Genomic DNA, 16,997 nt, shown 5'->3' on the forward strand with positions numbered 1-16,997 from the left:
TGGTTAAAGGCGTGGCTACGTGAAATAACGCCACGTGATTGGAGAACAGATCACAGGGAAGAGTTACACGGTCCAATAAGGTGGATGGGTTTTCAATATGGAAACGCATGCAGGGCAGGGCTTTTTCCGGACGTTGCTGCAGAGGCATGGACCTTGAATTCAACCAGGGATGAGCGATCATTCTGTAACGATCCAATATCAAGCGGCCAATACCGATAATATTTTCCTTCGGCAAGTGGATTTTCATTTCTACCCAGAACTCACACCAACATGTGGATATTAAAGATGCACTAGGTCATTTAGTTTTCTGTTCTAACTAGTACAAATTAAATATAAAATATGATAAGCATGATATTAATTTATTTTTTAATTTATAATTTATATTATAAATATAATTTATATATTAATTTGCCTTATTTTTTTCATTTTCTTTTCTCCTGCTTGGCCACTGGAGTTCATCTTGGCTAAAGTACTTGTAGCGGTTTTGCAACGTGCAACCTAATTTGTTGAACTAAATAGATAAATGACAATAAGCCCCTCCCATCAGATAATGAATGAATGAATCACACTGAAAAAAATAGCTGATTTCTAAAATGAAAAGTAGTAAAATAACATAAAACCCCATTTAATTTAAAAACTCATAAAACCATAATAAACATTTTTGTGTAAATAAATGAGGCTTCTGTAAAGAAATGTGGACATTAGTATTTTTATTTGAATATATTTAATCTTTATACATTAGTGTTGTATAAAAGGGAACTTTTAGGTCTAGTTTGAAAACTAATAAAACCATGGACAGGATCATTTTGGTGAACAGCTTATGAAATTTATTTAAGCAGCAGTAAAACTTTACTTAAATATAATAAGCTACTTTCCAGTAAGCATCTGTTGTTGTTGTTTTTTTTTAATACAAAACAGTTGAATTATGTGAAAAATAAAAAGTCTGTTCCCGATTCCTTTTTTCAATGTCAGATGTTGATAATGTAATATTTAATATTTACTATTTACACATATGCACAGTGTAATCCTCCAACGAAGACAAGACCCTGAAATAGCAGCATTGAAATGCAAATTAAGTGTGTCTGTCCATTTTTAAAATGCACTTTAAAACCAGAGTCTGTAATAGTCATCATTCATCACATGCCCTTAGAGGTCAGGGAACCAATGAGTCACTGCACTGGGTGGAGTGGCAAGGATAAATAAAGGAATCAAAAGGAAAGAGGGAAAGTAAGAAGCGAATGCTGAAACAGTAATCAGCTGGCAGAGTCTGAGGGTCAGGCTTTGTTTACAGTGTCGGGTGGGGGAGGTAAAGACAGGCATCTTCGCCTTTCAGTGAAAAGGAGGTGGTTGCTATGGAGACTGCATCCAGCCAGATGGTAAGAGCTGGCCGTCTCCCTCGGCCACGTCAGCAGATATTACAACCATGACACAGAATGACCGCCAGTGGACAGTGCACACCCACATATCATCAGAACTTTAGGAGAGGACGGCTGATATATGTGTTTATGAAGGAACAACTGTCTCTGCACATAGCTTCATATGACAATATACTGTATTTGAAACAATGAAGAAAGTGGACACTTGTTGTGCGCAACTGAATTATACATTTGCTTAAATTTGATCTTAAATTATATTTAAAAGAACATGAAATATTATGGGACATTCTCTCTTCAACAGTTTCATAGGCTCCTGGCAATACTGACCATACATAGTAGCGTTTTGCAGGATTAGTTGCTAAAGACAACATACTATGACATTCATTGTCTAGAATCTACAGCGACCCATATATTTGACTGTAATTCTGGCTCTCCCCACCCAATCTCTCCCCCCGCCACTCTCTTTCTCTTTCCCTTTCTCTCCCTCACTCTCTCTCCTCTATATCCTCCCCGAGGGACCCCCTGGTGGTCCCCGGCTGTTATAGGGCTTCAAGCCCATGCGCTAATCTGCCGCATTGGCTATGCCGGATCACACCACATTTTCAGGGATCTGCAAGTGCTCTCTCTGCAACTCTCTCTCTCAGACTAAGCTCTTGGTCAAAGATACACTCTCCTTTATCCGCCATTAAATTCAATTGCTGGGCCTGACATTTGCCAGATACTCTGGGGCAGCAGCTGAAATTTATATCTATTTTGTTCATTGTTGAATAGAAACATCGTATCTACAAAGTAGTACCTTTAAAGGAGAAATAATAAACATTCTTTACTCTCAATTCAAGTTAGCATTAAAAAAAATTGGGCTTATTCGATTTGTGGATTCATTGTGAAATTTTCACACAATTTAAAGATAGCTGTTTTCAAACTAGGCTGCAAATAAAAATCAACAAAATGGAGGTGCAAAGTTTTGTCACAATAGTGACAATATACTCCCCTTCAAATGCATTGAGAAATAAACATGGCAACAGTAAAACTGTGGAAAAGCAGCATAAAAAATTCAGTGGAACTATACTTTCCCAAAGTGGTGTCAGGTGATTTTTAAATTCATAAGATAAAATTAATAATTAAAGTTAATAATCCCAAACGTCTTTTGGCACTCTGTATTAAAATAATGTCTTACAAACATGATGTAGCTTGTTTTGCTTTTTTCTAAAGGGGACTTTTAAAAATTTCTGCATAATTAAACCTTTAATGAATATAGTCCTTATGTGCTCCAATCTAAAACGTGTTTTTTTTTTTTTTTTTTTTTTTTTATTCATTCATAGCCAAAAAGTACACACTGGGTGAAAACAGTAGGGGTAATAGTGGTAAAAATCTCAAAGAAATTATGAGGAAATTTAGAAAAATCTTGAGATTTTTTCCCCTGCATAAACCACTGCTTTTTTTTTCAAACAGGAAGTAAGCACCTCTGTCAAACAGTGCATCCCAGTGGAACAGCTGTCAAACTGCAGCACAGCGACACCTTCAGGTCATGGTTATAACTTAAATCCCATAAAAGCTGCCCTCTATCTGGATTGTTTTACTATTTATGCATGTTCATGCCATACACGTTTTAAAAACTGTGCACCTCAGGTATGCACAGTTTATCACAATGAGTGCTCTTAGTGTTCTCAAAGGGAAATATTATGGGTCGACACTGCTGGTTTCCACTTCTCTGTTTGTTTTCCCTAGTTCACCCAAGCGCCTGAAGAAAGATATGAATCTAGAGGTTTCTTTGATTGGCTTCTGGGGGACTTTAATTGTACTTGAACTTTCCTCAGTCTTTTTTGTCTCCTCCACTTTGTTTAACTGATTCACATCTTTGGAGTTGTTGGTTGTAGCATTAGCTGGCATCTTGCTGGATGCATTGTTGGGTATATTTTCAAGCTTCTCTGAGCTGGTTTTTGCTTTTGTGGAAAGCAGGTATCCGTCCACAGATTTCATCTTTCCAATATTTCCCAGAGACATGATCTGCCCTCCTTTATTTCCATTCACTGCACTGCTGGGGATAAACATGTCCTCCACAGGGTCATTGCTTTGGGAAACTGCTGGTGGTAGGCAAATAGTGTTTCGACGACTGATGGTACCTGGGCTTTTCTGGATCAAATCTAATGGACTTTTTGGAGATTTAGGGGCATCCTCAACTGTGGAAACAGACATTAGTTTCTCTGTGTCCTCCTGAAACGTCCTTCTGCGTGGAGAATTCACCGGCGAAAGGTACTCTCCTGAAGACATGCTGCTTCGGCTGGACTGGTAACGGAGAACTTTCTGGGACACTTCTCTCAGTTTCTGTGCCTCCTCCTTGGACTGGCTTTCATCCTCGTTTTCCGCAAATGTCAGTGATGCTCGGTTACCTGTGGAAGTGCTGTTAGTACACTTTTTCCATGGTGGACTTGAAATTTTGCTCTCTGTCTTTTTAGATGCTTCCACATTCTCCTTATCCACATAAACAGGCGACAAATTAAAGGTCCAGTTGGGCTTTTTGGAGTCCTTGGCTGGGCAATTCCCCTGTGAGGTGATCTCGGAGAGGCCAATTCCAGTGGGCGAGGGGGTCCTGGCTCTCCGGTTAGAACCACGGTTTGTGAGGAACCTCTGAAGAACCGACTCCAGAGCCACCCCTTCCATGTCTTTATCCCTCATGGAGCAAGTGGCAGTGGAGCGTCGTTTGGCTGCAGACTGAAGCCTCTCGCGCTGTCTCCGCTTCATCTCTGCCAAATCACGCTCCATGTTTTCCTGAGGAGAGAGGTTTATGCATTTTTACAAACTACAAAAAATTTGAAAATATTATGAACATTTAATAGTAAACTGACCATTTTCAAAACCAAGTTAATCACAGTGAAACAGGTCTGTAAGACAGGTCACATTTGTGACAACTGTGATAAATATTACTGCTCTCAAACACATGGCATTCTTTGATTACAGGGGACATATTATGAAAAAACTGTCCCAGCACCTCATCTGTGTATCTCCAATCAGACCCACGTTTAAGTGATTAGCGCAAAGCCAAAGTTCAATGCAGAAAAACAAACACAACAAGCACAGAGAAATAAGAGTACTGAGTAAAAAGGGAGAAAGTAAGAACAGAGAAGAAACAGATCTGTCTTAAAAACCAGAGCTTCGGCTCCTTGCTTCTCACTCCTGGGCTCTCACACTGATCTGAGCTGTAGCTCATTCTCGTTTAAGGGACAGGCACTGAAACTGGCTGCTCTGAAACGAGCTGTTTAGGCTGACATTAATTTAAACATGAACATTTAAAATCTTGTAATTCTAGCTTATGTTTTAAGTAAAATATTCTAAATATCCCCTGTGAGTTTCTACGTTGTACTTTGTCTGACTTTTAAGAAAATTAATTTCTTTTACAACTCTCAGTTTGCCTGCCACTTTGTACCCTAGTGCACTAGTGTGTGTGTGTGTGTGTGTGTGTGTGTGTGTGTGTGTGTGTGTTTTCACTGCCACGGATGGGTTAAATGCAGTTTTATTATCCTTCTCCAATAAAGTTTTCTGCTACAACATGGGATTACACGCCCCCATTTGAAATGTTTTCCAGGTGCTGTGAAGCTGAATGCCTTTACCTGTTGGGCTCGTTTGAACCTTTCACAGAAGGAGTGGAAGATTGAGCAGCACTCGTCTAGCTTGAAGTCACTGGGCTCCTCACAGAAATATTCAGCCACAGATTCAGTGACTGCATTCAGTGTCTGGAAGGAAGCTTTTGTTTCTGCTATCCTGGCCTCAGCGTTCTGAAGGTGACAAACAACAGGTCATGTGATGTGTGGTCAGCTGCAGAGTGCCATGAAAAACATTCTTAATGTCATTTTAGCATAAACTTAACAAATATCAAAGTAATATAGTCACAATTAATGACACCAAATGTCAGCGATTTCAAACTGGAATAAATTTAAGATGGAAATGTTTGTGTCACCAATGTATTTTTGATTTAGTAAGAAGTCCCTTGTGTATAATGAGAAACCTGTGCTGCATTAAATATAATTTCTACTAATTACAATGCATAATGAAACAGCTAGAAGAGCTAGAACAGTGTAGAAGAGCTACATGCTCGGTTCCCAAGAATGCATACATTTTATATATATCCCAGTTTTACTATAATTAACTTTACTTAAAAATGTAAAGAAAACTCTCCATTAGTTTCTTTCAACTAAAAAATAAAAGATTGCTTAGATCTCAGTGATTGAATAATAACTACTAGTAATAACTACTAATAATAACTCGAACTCACCAGAAAAAAATCTTTCAACTGTTCTGCAAGGTCAGTTTGATTATCAGCAGACTTCTTTGCTTCATGGACTTCGTTCACTTTTCTTTGGAAGTCAGATTCGATTTCCTGTTTGTGTATTCTGCAGCAGAGTGGACAAACATTTTGAGGTGCTCAATAATTCTTTTTTTTTCTTTTTTATGGAACACAATGTTTTTCTGTTTTTCAATCATAGATGTATGTTGTAAATAAAATAACTACATAATATATGGTAGGTGGATTGGTGACTCAAAAGTGTCCGTAGGTGTGAATGTGTGTGTGTGTGTGTGTTGCCCTGTGAAGGACTGGTGCCCCCTCCAGGGTGTATTCCCGCTTTGCGACCAATGATTCCAGGTAGGCTCTGGACCCACCGCGACCCTGAATTGGATAAGCAGTTACAGATAATGAATGAATGAAAGAATATATGACAATATAATTCATTTTTATTACATAATACAAATCATTCATTATCTGTAACTGTAGTCTGTAACACACACACATATTCACTCACGCACTCACACCTACGGACACTTTTGACTCACCAATCCACCTACCAACATGTGTTTTTGGACTGTGTGAGGAAACCGGAGCACCCGGAGGAAACCCACGCGGACACAGGGAGAACACACCACACTCCTCACAGACAGTCACTCGGAGCGGGAATTAATACAAATCATTTGAGATGAAAAATCAAACTGTTTTTGTAGTCCTTGAATAAACATGTCTACGCACCACAGAGCATGGTAAAAACAGGTGGACTACAAAACCTCTTGAAACATCCTGGCCACTAGTTGTCAGGATAATTGTTGTGTCATGACATAGAGAAAGATTCCAGGAGATAAACGACTTTGACTGTTTACCTTGATGCTTCTCCAATGTGTGGGAGTTGTTCATGAAACTGCAGCAGAGCGGCATCACTCTTCTGAGCTTGCTGCCAAGAATGTGGAGATGCAATGTTAGTGAAAAATGAAGTGTGCAAGTCACCGCCTTTGATATTTACTGCTTATGAGTAGGTTTTTATAGAAGTTTACCATCACAACATAGTGCATGAGGTTCATTCCTGGCTTGTTGGCTTTAGTATCAGCCAGTTTCAGAAGAGAGGTCATCCGGAAGGCCACAGCACTGCCAGCATAGCCATCCTGTGAAAAGAGGCATGATGCTGTCATATTCAAAATACTTCTTGTGAAATTTAATTAGTGTGAATTTAATTAAATTACTTAATTAGTCTCAAAGCACTGGCATCAGACCCAGGGGGGGAGTGATACCAAAAATGATACCAAGCGTTCTAAACACACAGCAAGTTAACATTAGTTTGTCCCAGACTGCTGCACTGATTAGTATGTAAAAAATAATATACCACCCTTAGCAGTGCTTTCTATAGTGCAGTATGTAAAGTACCATAGTATGTTGTTTGGGACACAGCCTCACTGCCTAAAGTTAAAGTTAATCAAATGCTGTTCCACATCATTATTCACATAGGAATCAGCTTATAGTTGGCTAATATTTTGGCTTTGGGGTGAGTGTTGACTCAGCAAATATGTCCCCCTAATATCAGACTCACTCCTATGCACATGTCTCAAAGAATACTCCAGAAATCTAATACTTTCTCTACAGGGAATAAACATAGCTTGGGATATTCCTGCAAATTTGTTTATTATTATATATTTTCGAGTTTAACATTAAATAATTAAACCATTTTTGCACAGGCCACTTTTTAGGCTTTTTCCACTTAATTGAGCAATTTAACACTAAGTGTTCAAAGGTATTGTTTTGTGTAAATGATGTGTATTTACTCTCATTTTGAATAGGATCAAAACTTTTCATCTGACCTGAGGTACATTTGCATACAACTCAATCAGTGCCGTTATGAAACATGAAACCAGCAGCAATTCCAACTTGATTTGGCTTGGTCTTACAAAATGTGAAAAAATACTTACAGCATTCATGTAATTTCCAGTCTTCAGCACCAGGCGGATAACAGAATGAAGATCAAGACAATCCAAGAGTTCTAAAAGAAGGAGGCAGAATAGAACGTCAGTACAACGTTAAACCTGTAAATCCAGCTTTTTTTCCTTTTGTGTTTAACATCAAAACTGAAAATAGCCTGAGGTGATTTGTTATAATCACTATTACAGTGCAAATACAAATGATATAAACAAGACATGCGGTTTTATTAATTATCTCAAGGACTTATCTTTTATATTATAAAGTTTTTAAATGTTTAAATGTTAGAATTTTTAAATATACTGTAACTGACATTTTTTTTTACAGTAATTTCTTATAAAAATGTATTAGAATTGACATTTTACAGCAGCATAACAGAATCATTTAATATAAAGAGAGGGAACAAAATACTTCTATAAAACAAACCAATATATATATATATATATCACCACCTTAACAGGTAACAGTATTGTAAAGTCAGTGGTGCATGTGAACCTTCTATAAATGAGGCCCCACAAATGGGAAAATGTGTTTTAACAGACAATATAAAAGGCACATCCACAAAGAAGGGTCACAAACTATGATGTCTGGGTGAATTGGCTGTGGTCTATTGTGACAAAATAAAAAAAAAAAACCAAGGGTGGGACATTACCTTTCCCAGCAGCCGTCATGATGGCGATACAGTGATTCACCTCGTCCATGAAATGGGGAAATTCTTCTTTGAGAACTAAACTTTTCAGCCGTTCCTCATAGCTGATGGAGGTATAAAAAGGAAGCTATAATGAATCACATTGTGCGCAAAACCAGTTTTGAGTTTACTAATTTAATTTAGCTGCAGAGGCAGTTGAATACAGAAATATATTTCTGAGTTAAAATTATATTAACCTAATAAAAATTTTTTTTCTCTGCATTTGGCAATAAAAATATTTTCAGAAATATTATTATAGTTAAACCAGCTCCGTTGGCTCTGATGCCGTGTACATTTTGTACACAGGAACACTGTGGATCTCAATGGAAAAAAGCTAACACAAACTGCACTCAATGGAATTTATCTGCTATAACGAGAACAAATATTCATAAGCCCTCAAAGACTGTACAAACAATGACTTACCAGGGAACATTCATGAGTTTCACCATGAACAGATCAGCCTCAGAGAGAGTGGAAAAGTCTCCTTTAAAAGCAAGAAGATCCTTCACCTGAAACCATAAACAAACCCATCAAATCAAACTGAATGTTTAACTTGTGAAAGACTCCTGCAACCAAGATTAATGACAATGCCATTAAAGAACATCAGAGTAAATATTATCATGTGATTGTTCTTGATCATTTGATCACTTTAGTTTAAATCATTCACTATGTCTGTTACTATAAGGACAGACACAAAATGCATTCACTGACGATGATGAATCTCCCTCTAGTAACTTTAGGAGTTGGAGTAGTGTTTTTGATCTACAATTAATCATCCACCATCAGCGTCTGTCCTTACTAATGTCCTCGCATCTGAATGCAATCAGATCTTCACAGGTAGTTTGCAGAAGCTAAAGACTTCCTAGAAGAGTTACTGCAAGAAAAGATGATTAAATACTTACAGATACCCTTCAATGTATTCAGCATGTCCACCATCCTATGATCACACAAAGTATCTTAGATCTTAGGACTACAAAATAAATAATTAATATTACCTCTCCAGAATCAGGCATTAGTTTGATCAGCTCCTCTAGTTTCCCTGAGCCAAATCCTTCACTTCTGCCACTGCGAATGTCCTCAATAATTTCTTCCACCGACCTGCAGGGAGTAAAGTGAGTTGTATCTAAACTGTATATACTGTATACACTATTTATTGAACTGGTGTTGTGTAAAGTATAATATACCCAAGGGTTCCATATCATTTCTAGTTGAGATACAGCCTTTAAAAGACAACCATGTGACCTTAATCAACGAAGCATTTGCCATATCACTTTCTATGTAAGAAGTAATTCACCACTAGTTTATACAATATAAAGTCTCTCAAAGCCATTAACGACACCACAAATTTTTTTTGCCATATTTGAAAACACATAAATATAATCTATCTCAGATATCAGGCAGAATTCTCATAACCATTTCATTTAGTATCTTTTCAATAACTGCTAATCCAGTTCAGGGTCTGTAGCCTAGAACACACCCTGGAGGGGGCGCCAGTCTTTCGCAGGGTGACGCACACTCACACACTCACTCACAAACTCACATCTATGAACCCTTTTGAGTAAAAGTGTGGGAGGAAACCGGAGAACCCAGAGGAAACCCACGCAGACACAGGGAGAACACACAAAACTTCTCACAGACAGTTATCCGGAGCAGGGCTTGAACCCACATCCACAGGACCCTGGAGCTGTGCGCCAGCATTTCACATTTCATACCTGAATAGTGCAAAGTCATGTTTAATTGTTTTACCAAATGAGTCAATACACAGTCTGCCTTAAAATTTACTTTTATACACAATAAGGCGTTAAACATCATACTCAGTACAAAATAACCTTGAAATAAGATAAAGCTGGATACAAAAGTCAGTGCTGATAGTTTAAAAATATATATAACAAAAATACACAACTAGTGTAATTACTGCTGCTGATGATTCAATATAATCAATAAAACCATAGTCAATAAGTGAAAAAAAACATGCTTGTATCATCATTGCTCAGCAGTACAGCGGAATCTGACCTCCAGTGTGTGTTAGGTGTGTTAGTAGGTTAAGGTTAGGATTAGGTGCCTTGCTCAGCTGTGGATTTGAGGAAGGAGAAAGCACAGTTCCTATTTTTCCTATTATTATCAAATGGGTGACCTTTCAGTCCCAAGCTTACTTCTCTTACTTTTAGGCCATGACTGGCCCCAAAAACAGTATGTAACTGAACACAGTCCTGTCAAGAAAAGGCCTGAACATGTAGAATTACTTCCCTCCCATGTAGATAAGGTGGGACATGTTTAATATAAAAGTTAGTCATTCTTCACAAAGTGGTGGTTTTATACCCTGGTCCTGGAGCTCCACGGTCTGCATGTTGCAGCATTCCCTCTCTAACACACCCAGTTCAGCTAAGGGTTTATTAGTTCAGGAGTGGTAGCATGGTGTCTGACAAAGATTGAGAGCCATAGTTTTGATGAATCACATGCCTAAGTCACAAAAATTCAATCCAGTTTCTAGTGTTTAGGAAATATTCAATGCCTGGGTGGTGCAGCAGGTAGGGGTCGCAGTCCAAAAGCTCCAGGGACGTGGGGGTTGTGGGTTCTAGTCCCGCTCCAGGTGACTGTCTGTGAGGAGTTTGGTGTGTTCTCCCTCTGTCCGCGTGGGTTTATTCTGGTTTCCTCCCACTTTCCAAAAAGATACGATGGTAGGTGAATTGGCAGCTCAAGTGTCCGTAGGTGTGAGTGAATGTGTGTGTGTGTGTGTGTGTGTGTGTGTCGCCCTGTGAAGGACTGGTGCCCCCTCCAGGGTGTGTTCCTGCCTTGCACCCCATGATTTAAAGTAGTAGTTTGAAAATGGTAACAGAGCTATTTGTCACTGCATCATTATGAGCTCCATCAAGAAAAACTGTATCCAAAAGTGTGTGTTTTGGTTTAGATGATTTAAAGATGGTAATATCAGTGTTAGCGATTGTATTAATGTTTACACTTTAGGTTAGTTCTTGTTCAATACACAAATTTGTGTTACCATAAAATGACACAAAGGAGCAGGGGAATGTTTGAATTTTGAATTACAATTATGTGATTCATTCATTCATTCATTCATTGTCTTTAAAAGCTTATCCAGTTCAGGGTCAAGGTGGGTTACTAAAAAACATTATATTTAAATAGAACTGTTCTCAGAAATAAAGGACTGGCGCCCCCTCCAGGGTGTATTCCCGCCTTGCGCCCAATGATTCCAGGTAGGCTCTGGACCCACCGCGACCCTGACTTGGATAACCGGTTACAGATAATGAATGAATGAATGTTCTCAGAAATATGTCTTGGGGAATGAGGTAACAGTTTGGATCAAATTTAGACCAAAATTCCAATCTCTAATAAAGCCAGCCTATCACGAGGCTATTTCAACAAGCCTTCTTGTTGGTTCACAAACGCTTAGGTGGAATTCCAAGGTATTAAAATGCAATTCGAATGACATTTAGCTGTATTAAAGTCCATTGGTGTCTCAATAGAAGTATTGCATTTCAATAACCAAGTACTACATTTTTCCTGTGTGTATGAATGGAGCGCTGAAGTCGACTCTGGTTTACAGTGAAATTGTGCCAACTCCAGGTATCACTACAGAAGTTACACAGTGTGAAACTGTCAACAAGAGGAAGTGGAAAAGCTACTGATTTCCACATTGTTTTTGTTGTAGTCACAGAGAGTAGCTTAGCTGAGGTTGGACTTTGTCCTCATTGCTCAAAGCGCTTTGCATCAACCTGCTTAGTAAAGCACAGAAAACATCTTTACACACAACAAGCCTCAGCCTGCTATCACTTATGCACACACACACACACATTTGTATCACATACACACACAGATACAATTGGTATCTTTAAATATTCTGGTATTTAGACATTGATCGATTCACCTATCAGAGTTAATCTATCAGTCTGTTCTAGGCCTGAGCTAATCCATCACAACACAGGAGGACGAAGGGGAAAGCTGTTGCTAATGATTAGCCCCCTCTTATCTCCGTAGTCATGCCCTGGAAGTCATATTTCAGCTCACAGTCGTGAAGCAAGTTGCAGATGCCTTACTTGCAGAGACTTGTGGAAGCTCAGAGGTGTGACTCAATTGGGAATTCTGTCCAGGACCTGACAGGAAGTGCATCAACAGGTTTTGTGCGTCATGTCTGGAGGTACTCACCGCTTGAACTGCTTCAAGAAAATGCTGACGTTCATACTCTTCTTGGAATTAAGAATGGATACCTGGTGGGAAGACACACAAAGGCTCATTAGTTGTATTGATTATCTGACCACTGGACATGAAAGACCCTGATGAACTTGAGTTGCAAACAAGGTTCTTTAGCCATGCTTTAGCCTAGCATTGCCCATCGACAAGGTTTATTATTTGTGACCAATTTTATTTTCTTACATCACAAGGTCGTGGTTAAAGAAATAGGCCTTTCTATAGCCTGCCCTGGTCCCTATTGTTGCTCATACAACACACCCAAGTGCCACGTAACAATAAAGATCAAGTTGTTATTCAAATAAATGTGACCACATTACAGCATTTGTTGAAAGTAAACAATTCAAAAAGAACATATCAACCTTATGCAGACAACTGCCAATTAAGGGCCATGACTCCACCCATAGATCAAAGAGATGACAAATATAAACCCTAGACTTCAAAATAGGCTAATCTGTCATGATTATAAACGTGTAGGAGATAAACAGCCATAAAAATAATCAAAATTACAAGTGTATTTGCAGTTTTGTAGGAAGATTTCAAATACAAACCTAAGCTGGTCAAATCGGCTGATTAGATTTTTGCTTCCTAGCTATCGATACTTGGTAGGCCCTAACTTATGACAAACACTGGTCAAAATAACAATCATGCTCATTTTCATGGGTTTATTAACAGACACCAAGTAAACAAACATTACTTACTACTGCCCTCTAAAGGTTTTATATCAACCTTTTTTAATTTAGAAATGTTGTTCTTTGCACAAGACCCTTCAGTGTGTACATGCATTTGCTTGAAACTGACAAATAATTGAACATGGCCTGTTCACATTATCTTAATATCTACATTGTGAGCATATTATTAAAATATACAACCATGGCAACATCAGCTTATGCAACGTTAAGAAACGTTATGAAACCAGGTTCCCCCACATTCCATAGCACACAACACATTAAAGTTACATCACCGTACACCACATGTACAAGACAACTTGTACAGCTTTAAAATCTGGTAGAAAGCTAATTCAAACCACCTTAAAAAAATTCTTCAGAAATCTCTACATCTGAGAAGACCAAGTTGAGTCATGTCCACAAATCTGTTTCAGATAGGGTAAGGAATTTGACTTTTTTTTCTCTTCACTGGATCTGTGAGTCATAGAATCGCTAAAAAAGAGAAAGTGCAACATTTGCATTGAAAAGTGTAAAGCAAATGTATTCTCTTTGTTTCTAAAAGTGATCAGGGCATTAGCAAATGGCAGTTCATGAAATGAAATATTAAGTCCACTATGTACAGCTTCTGGCCTAATATTTACACTCAGAGAATTACTACTGTCCACTATATAAAATACAAAAGACCATAAGGTCAACGGTTTATGCAAAGTCAGTATACAGCGATCCTGTGATATTCAAGATAAGTGGGCCGTATGAAAATGTGGCAAACTTACGCTTGCTATCAGTCATCCAGTCAACTCCAAGCATTATGGACCACATATGCTTCATGTACAAGACTTTTAAGATTTGCAAGTTGAACCTTAGTTTGCAGTAGTTTTAGGACCCTATGCTATCTATACTATGGTCTACTGCCCCTGTGGCAGTGAACATATGCATACACACACACACAATAATGCACTAAGGACATGGTGGGCAGCTATCCCAGGGCCTGAGGAGCAGCTGAAATTAGGTGCCGTGTTCAAAGTCACTTTAGCTGTGGATGGAAGGGAGGAGACAGCCCCTATTTTTCCTGCCGGTTAAGGGGATCAAATCTGCATCCTTTCTGTCCCAAGTCTGCCTTAAAAACCGTTTGACTTCTTTATGAGGAACTGAATCTACGTTTTATCTTTTACTCGTTAACATGTAGTTCCTAAAAATTCTACTAATCCTACTACTTCTGATGTTTTTCATTTTGCTTTATTGTATAAAAAAGAGAACAATACAGCCTAATAAACTAGGATCCTGTGGAGATACTGGAGGTTGTAGAAAGTTCCACTTCAGTTCAGTAAGAAACTACTCCATTATCAAATTCCTCCATAATTCAATCATTAAGATGTAAACAGACATATTCAGAGTGGTTTGTTGTGAGTCAAAACTGTTCACAGAGATTGTGGACAAGAAGCTGGAGCCATGTAAATTCTTTAAAAAGGTCCCTATTATATAAAATATATATATATAATTTTAATTAATGAGAAACCGCACACACCAAGATGCCCTTCACTCACTCACAAGCATTCTGTGCTTCACATTAACTGTCCTTGCTTTTTAGATATTCTACTAATTTACTTTCAACATAAGACATGCCTAAGTTCACATTTTGTATAGTAAAAAAAAAAAGCTATATTGTATAGAAAACCGACACCTATTTCTCTTACTCTTCTTCAAACTACTTTGATGAAATCCAGTTAGAGTAAATGGGACCCTGAATCATTATTTACAATTAACAAACAATACATTTACTTTAGTATGTGTTCAGACTATTGAATATACCAAATGTAAACAAAGACAACTGACCACTTCTGCTCCTTGGATCTTCTGACCCTTGCTCTGGGATCCTCGTACACTCCGCCTCATGGACACGGGAGCCTTGCTGTCCTGTTGATCAGTGCGACTGAACAGTTCCTCCATATGCTTGGTGTCCAGCTCATACTCTTTCTTCTTCTCTGCGGTCCATATGTTATGTTTGCCCATCACAGTATGGTGGGGGATGGCCTCCCAGTTGAAGTTTCTCATCCTGGAACTCCGTCTGGACCCTCTGGACAGGGGCTTTCCTCCAGAGATCAGCCCTGGGGGGGCAGGAGGTGGTGGTGGAGGAGGAGGAGGAGGTGGTGGTGGAGGTGGAGGTGGTTCGGCCATTGGTTATGGCTCTTGGACACTATCTATAGAACTCGATGTCTTTGTGCATGGTGGAACCTCCTGAAGATTTATAGAGGGTAACACAGGTCTTCAAACTAAAGAGAAAATAGAGCAAGACTACACAATTTGAATCTTGAAAAAAAAACTAACACATTTTACCCACTAATATATATGTTTCCTTAAAAGTACCATCAGGTATTATATTGCACACTACATTCACTTGCCCAAGACATCGAGACTTAGTTAAAACAACTTACTTTTATTAAAAAAAGAAAGAAAGAATAAAAAGAAAAAGTTAAGATACGTTAAGGGTGTTTCCTCAACCACAGATAAACATATGAGTGAAAAGACTTTTAACACAGCCATAGTGAAGGGTGACAATGTAGATTTATATATATATATAAAATATGTAATAACCTATAGTGTCTACATTCACCATGGCTCTGTTCAAAATATAATAATATAATCTATATTTTGAACACAGCCTTAAGGCAGTAAGACTAATATATAAAAAAACATTTATGTTATCAATATTTTCAGTAACTGAGAATCTAAGTGCTCCGTATCTAGATTAATTTCTTATTAAAAAGATATATAAATCCCACTGCTGGAAAGTAAAAGTCACTTACCGGTTTTAGATGAAACATTAAGGTAGAACCGTTTCCTAAATAATTTTAACAGAGAAAAAGCAGCTTTTCCGCACTTCTACTGTGAGACTAAAGCGTTGAAGTGTTCCGTTGCCCGAGTAGAGAGGAGTGTGTCGTTTGAAATGAACTAATCACTCCCAGCTCCACCCTTTAACTTCGTCACACACACAAATTTGTTTTTTGTGCATTGTGGGGACATCAAAGCGACATCCTTTACTTTCATCATTACCTTAGGCATGAGTAATGCCCTACCCCCAAGCCTTACACTAACTTTAAAAATGACTTCACCTTGAAATGGTTGATTTGTGGGCCCCAAGAAAAAATACTCCACGATGTGGGTGGGTAAACTGGTTTAGTCCCCACAGTGTGATACATTCCTGATACACACACATATCTCACGGATTTTAAGGTGTCTAACATATACCTTGGAAGTAGCCGTTACCTCAGAGTTTAGTAGCGGTGAGAAAAGGAAAGAAGAAATGAGAAAGAAAAGCAAAAAATATCGCTTTTTTTGTCTTCAGCTTTTGTTTTTTGGTTTCCACACAATATATATGACTAGTTTGAACTCTCCGTAAGCTCACATGGCTATACAAATTGTATTTTTCCATATTTCAAGCTGACCTGAGGCACGAAAACAACGTTCAGTGTAACATCTGACATCTACCTCCTTTTTTTCACTGGCTTCCTGTAATACAGCTGTTACAAATTAAAAACAGAAATTTCACATATTTGTCTCAAGGCTAATTCAATGTATTTCCGAGTGCTTTGTTGTGAAATAGTTCATTAGAAGCTGACAAAAAATGTGCTGTGTTAGTAAACCATGGGTTAGAAAATGAAGTGTCATCATATGCTCTTGGATCATGACACATCATCTGCGCCTATAGAGTTCAGCTCTGACCATAGGAAATATCTGATATAGAAGTTGCACAATTTGGTTAATCTTTTAAGCAATAGCACAATATATTCCAGCTTTAAAAAAAAATAAAAAAAATATAATTACCACTTAAGGAC

The 16,997-nt window shown here is 38.2% G+C and overlaps 1 protein-coding gene across 1 annotated transcript; it reads right to left on the bottom strand.

The window, feature by feature from the left end:
* Nucleotides 1-804: 804 nt before the first annotated feature.
* fhdc4 (FH2 domain containing 4) lies at nt 805-16,095 on the bottom strand. The gene is made up of 12 exons (XM_066678051.1): nt 15,969-16,095; nt 14,998-15,434; nt 12,455-12,516; nt 9,289-9,391; nt 8,717-8,802; nt 8,258-8,358; nt 7,599-7,669; nt 6,693-6,800; nt 6,522-6,592; nt 5,647-5,764; nt 4,985-5,149; nt 805-4,145 (listed from the first exon to the last, which is right to left on the bottom strand). The coding sequence occupies exons 2-12, from the start codon at nt 15,337-15,339 to the stop codon at nt 3,057-3,059; spliced, it is 2,316 nt and encodes a 771-aa protein (XP_066534148.1). The 5' UTR covers nt 15,340-15,434; nt 15,969-16,095; the 3' UTR covers nt 805-3,056.
* Between the last annotated feature and the right edge of the window lie 902 nt (nt 16,096-16,997).

The sequence above is a fragment of the Hoplias malabaricus genome, chromosome 1, assembly GCF_029633855.1.
Source record: "Hoplias malabaricus isolate fHopMal1 chromosome 1, fHopMal1.hap1, whole genome shotgun sequence".
NCBI lineage: Eukaryota > Metazoa > Chordata > Actinopteri > Characiformes > Erythrinidae > Hoplias > Hoplias malabaricus.

Excerpts from the sequence above, each read along its gene's own strand:
- fhdc4 (XM_066678051.1), bottom strand. The coding sequence starts at position 15,339 with ATGGCCGAACCACCTCCACCTCCACCACCACCTCCTCCTCCTCCTCCA. Across the intron at positions 8,803-9,288 it reads TAATGCCTGATTCTGGAGAG|GTGAAGGATCTTCTTGCTTT; the intron begins GTAATATTAATT and ends TTATGGTTTCAG. Across the intron at positions 7,670-8,257 it reads CATGACGGCTGCTGGGAAAG|AACTCTTGGATTGTCTTGAT; the intron begins GTAATGTCCCAC and ends TCCTTCTTTTAG.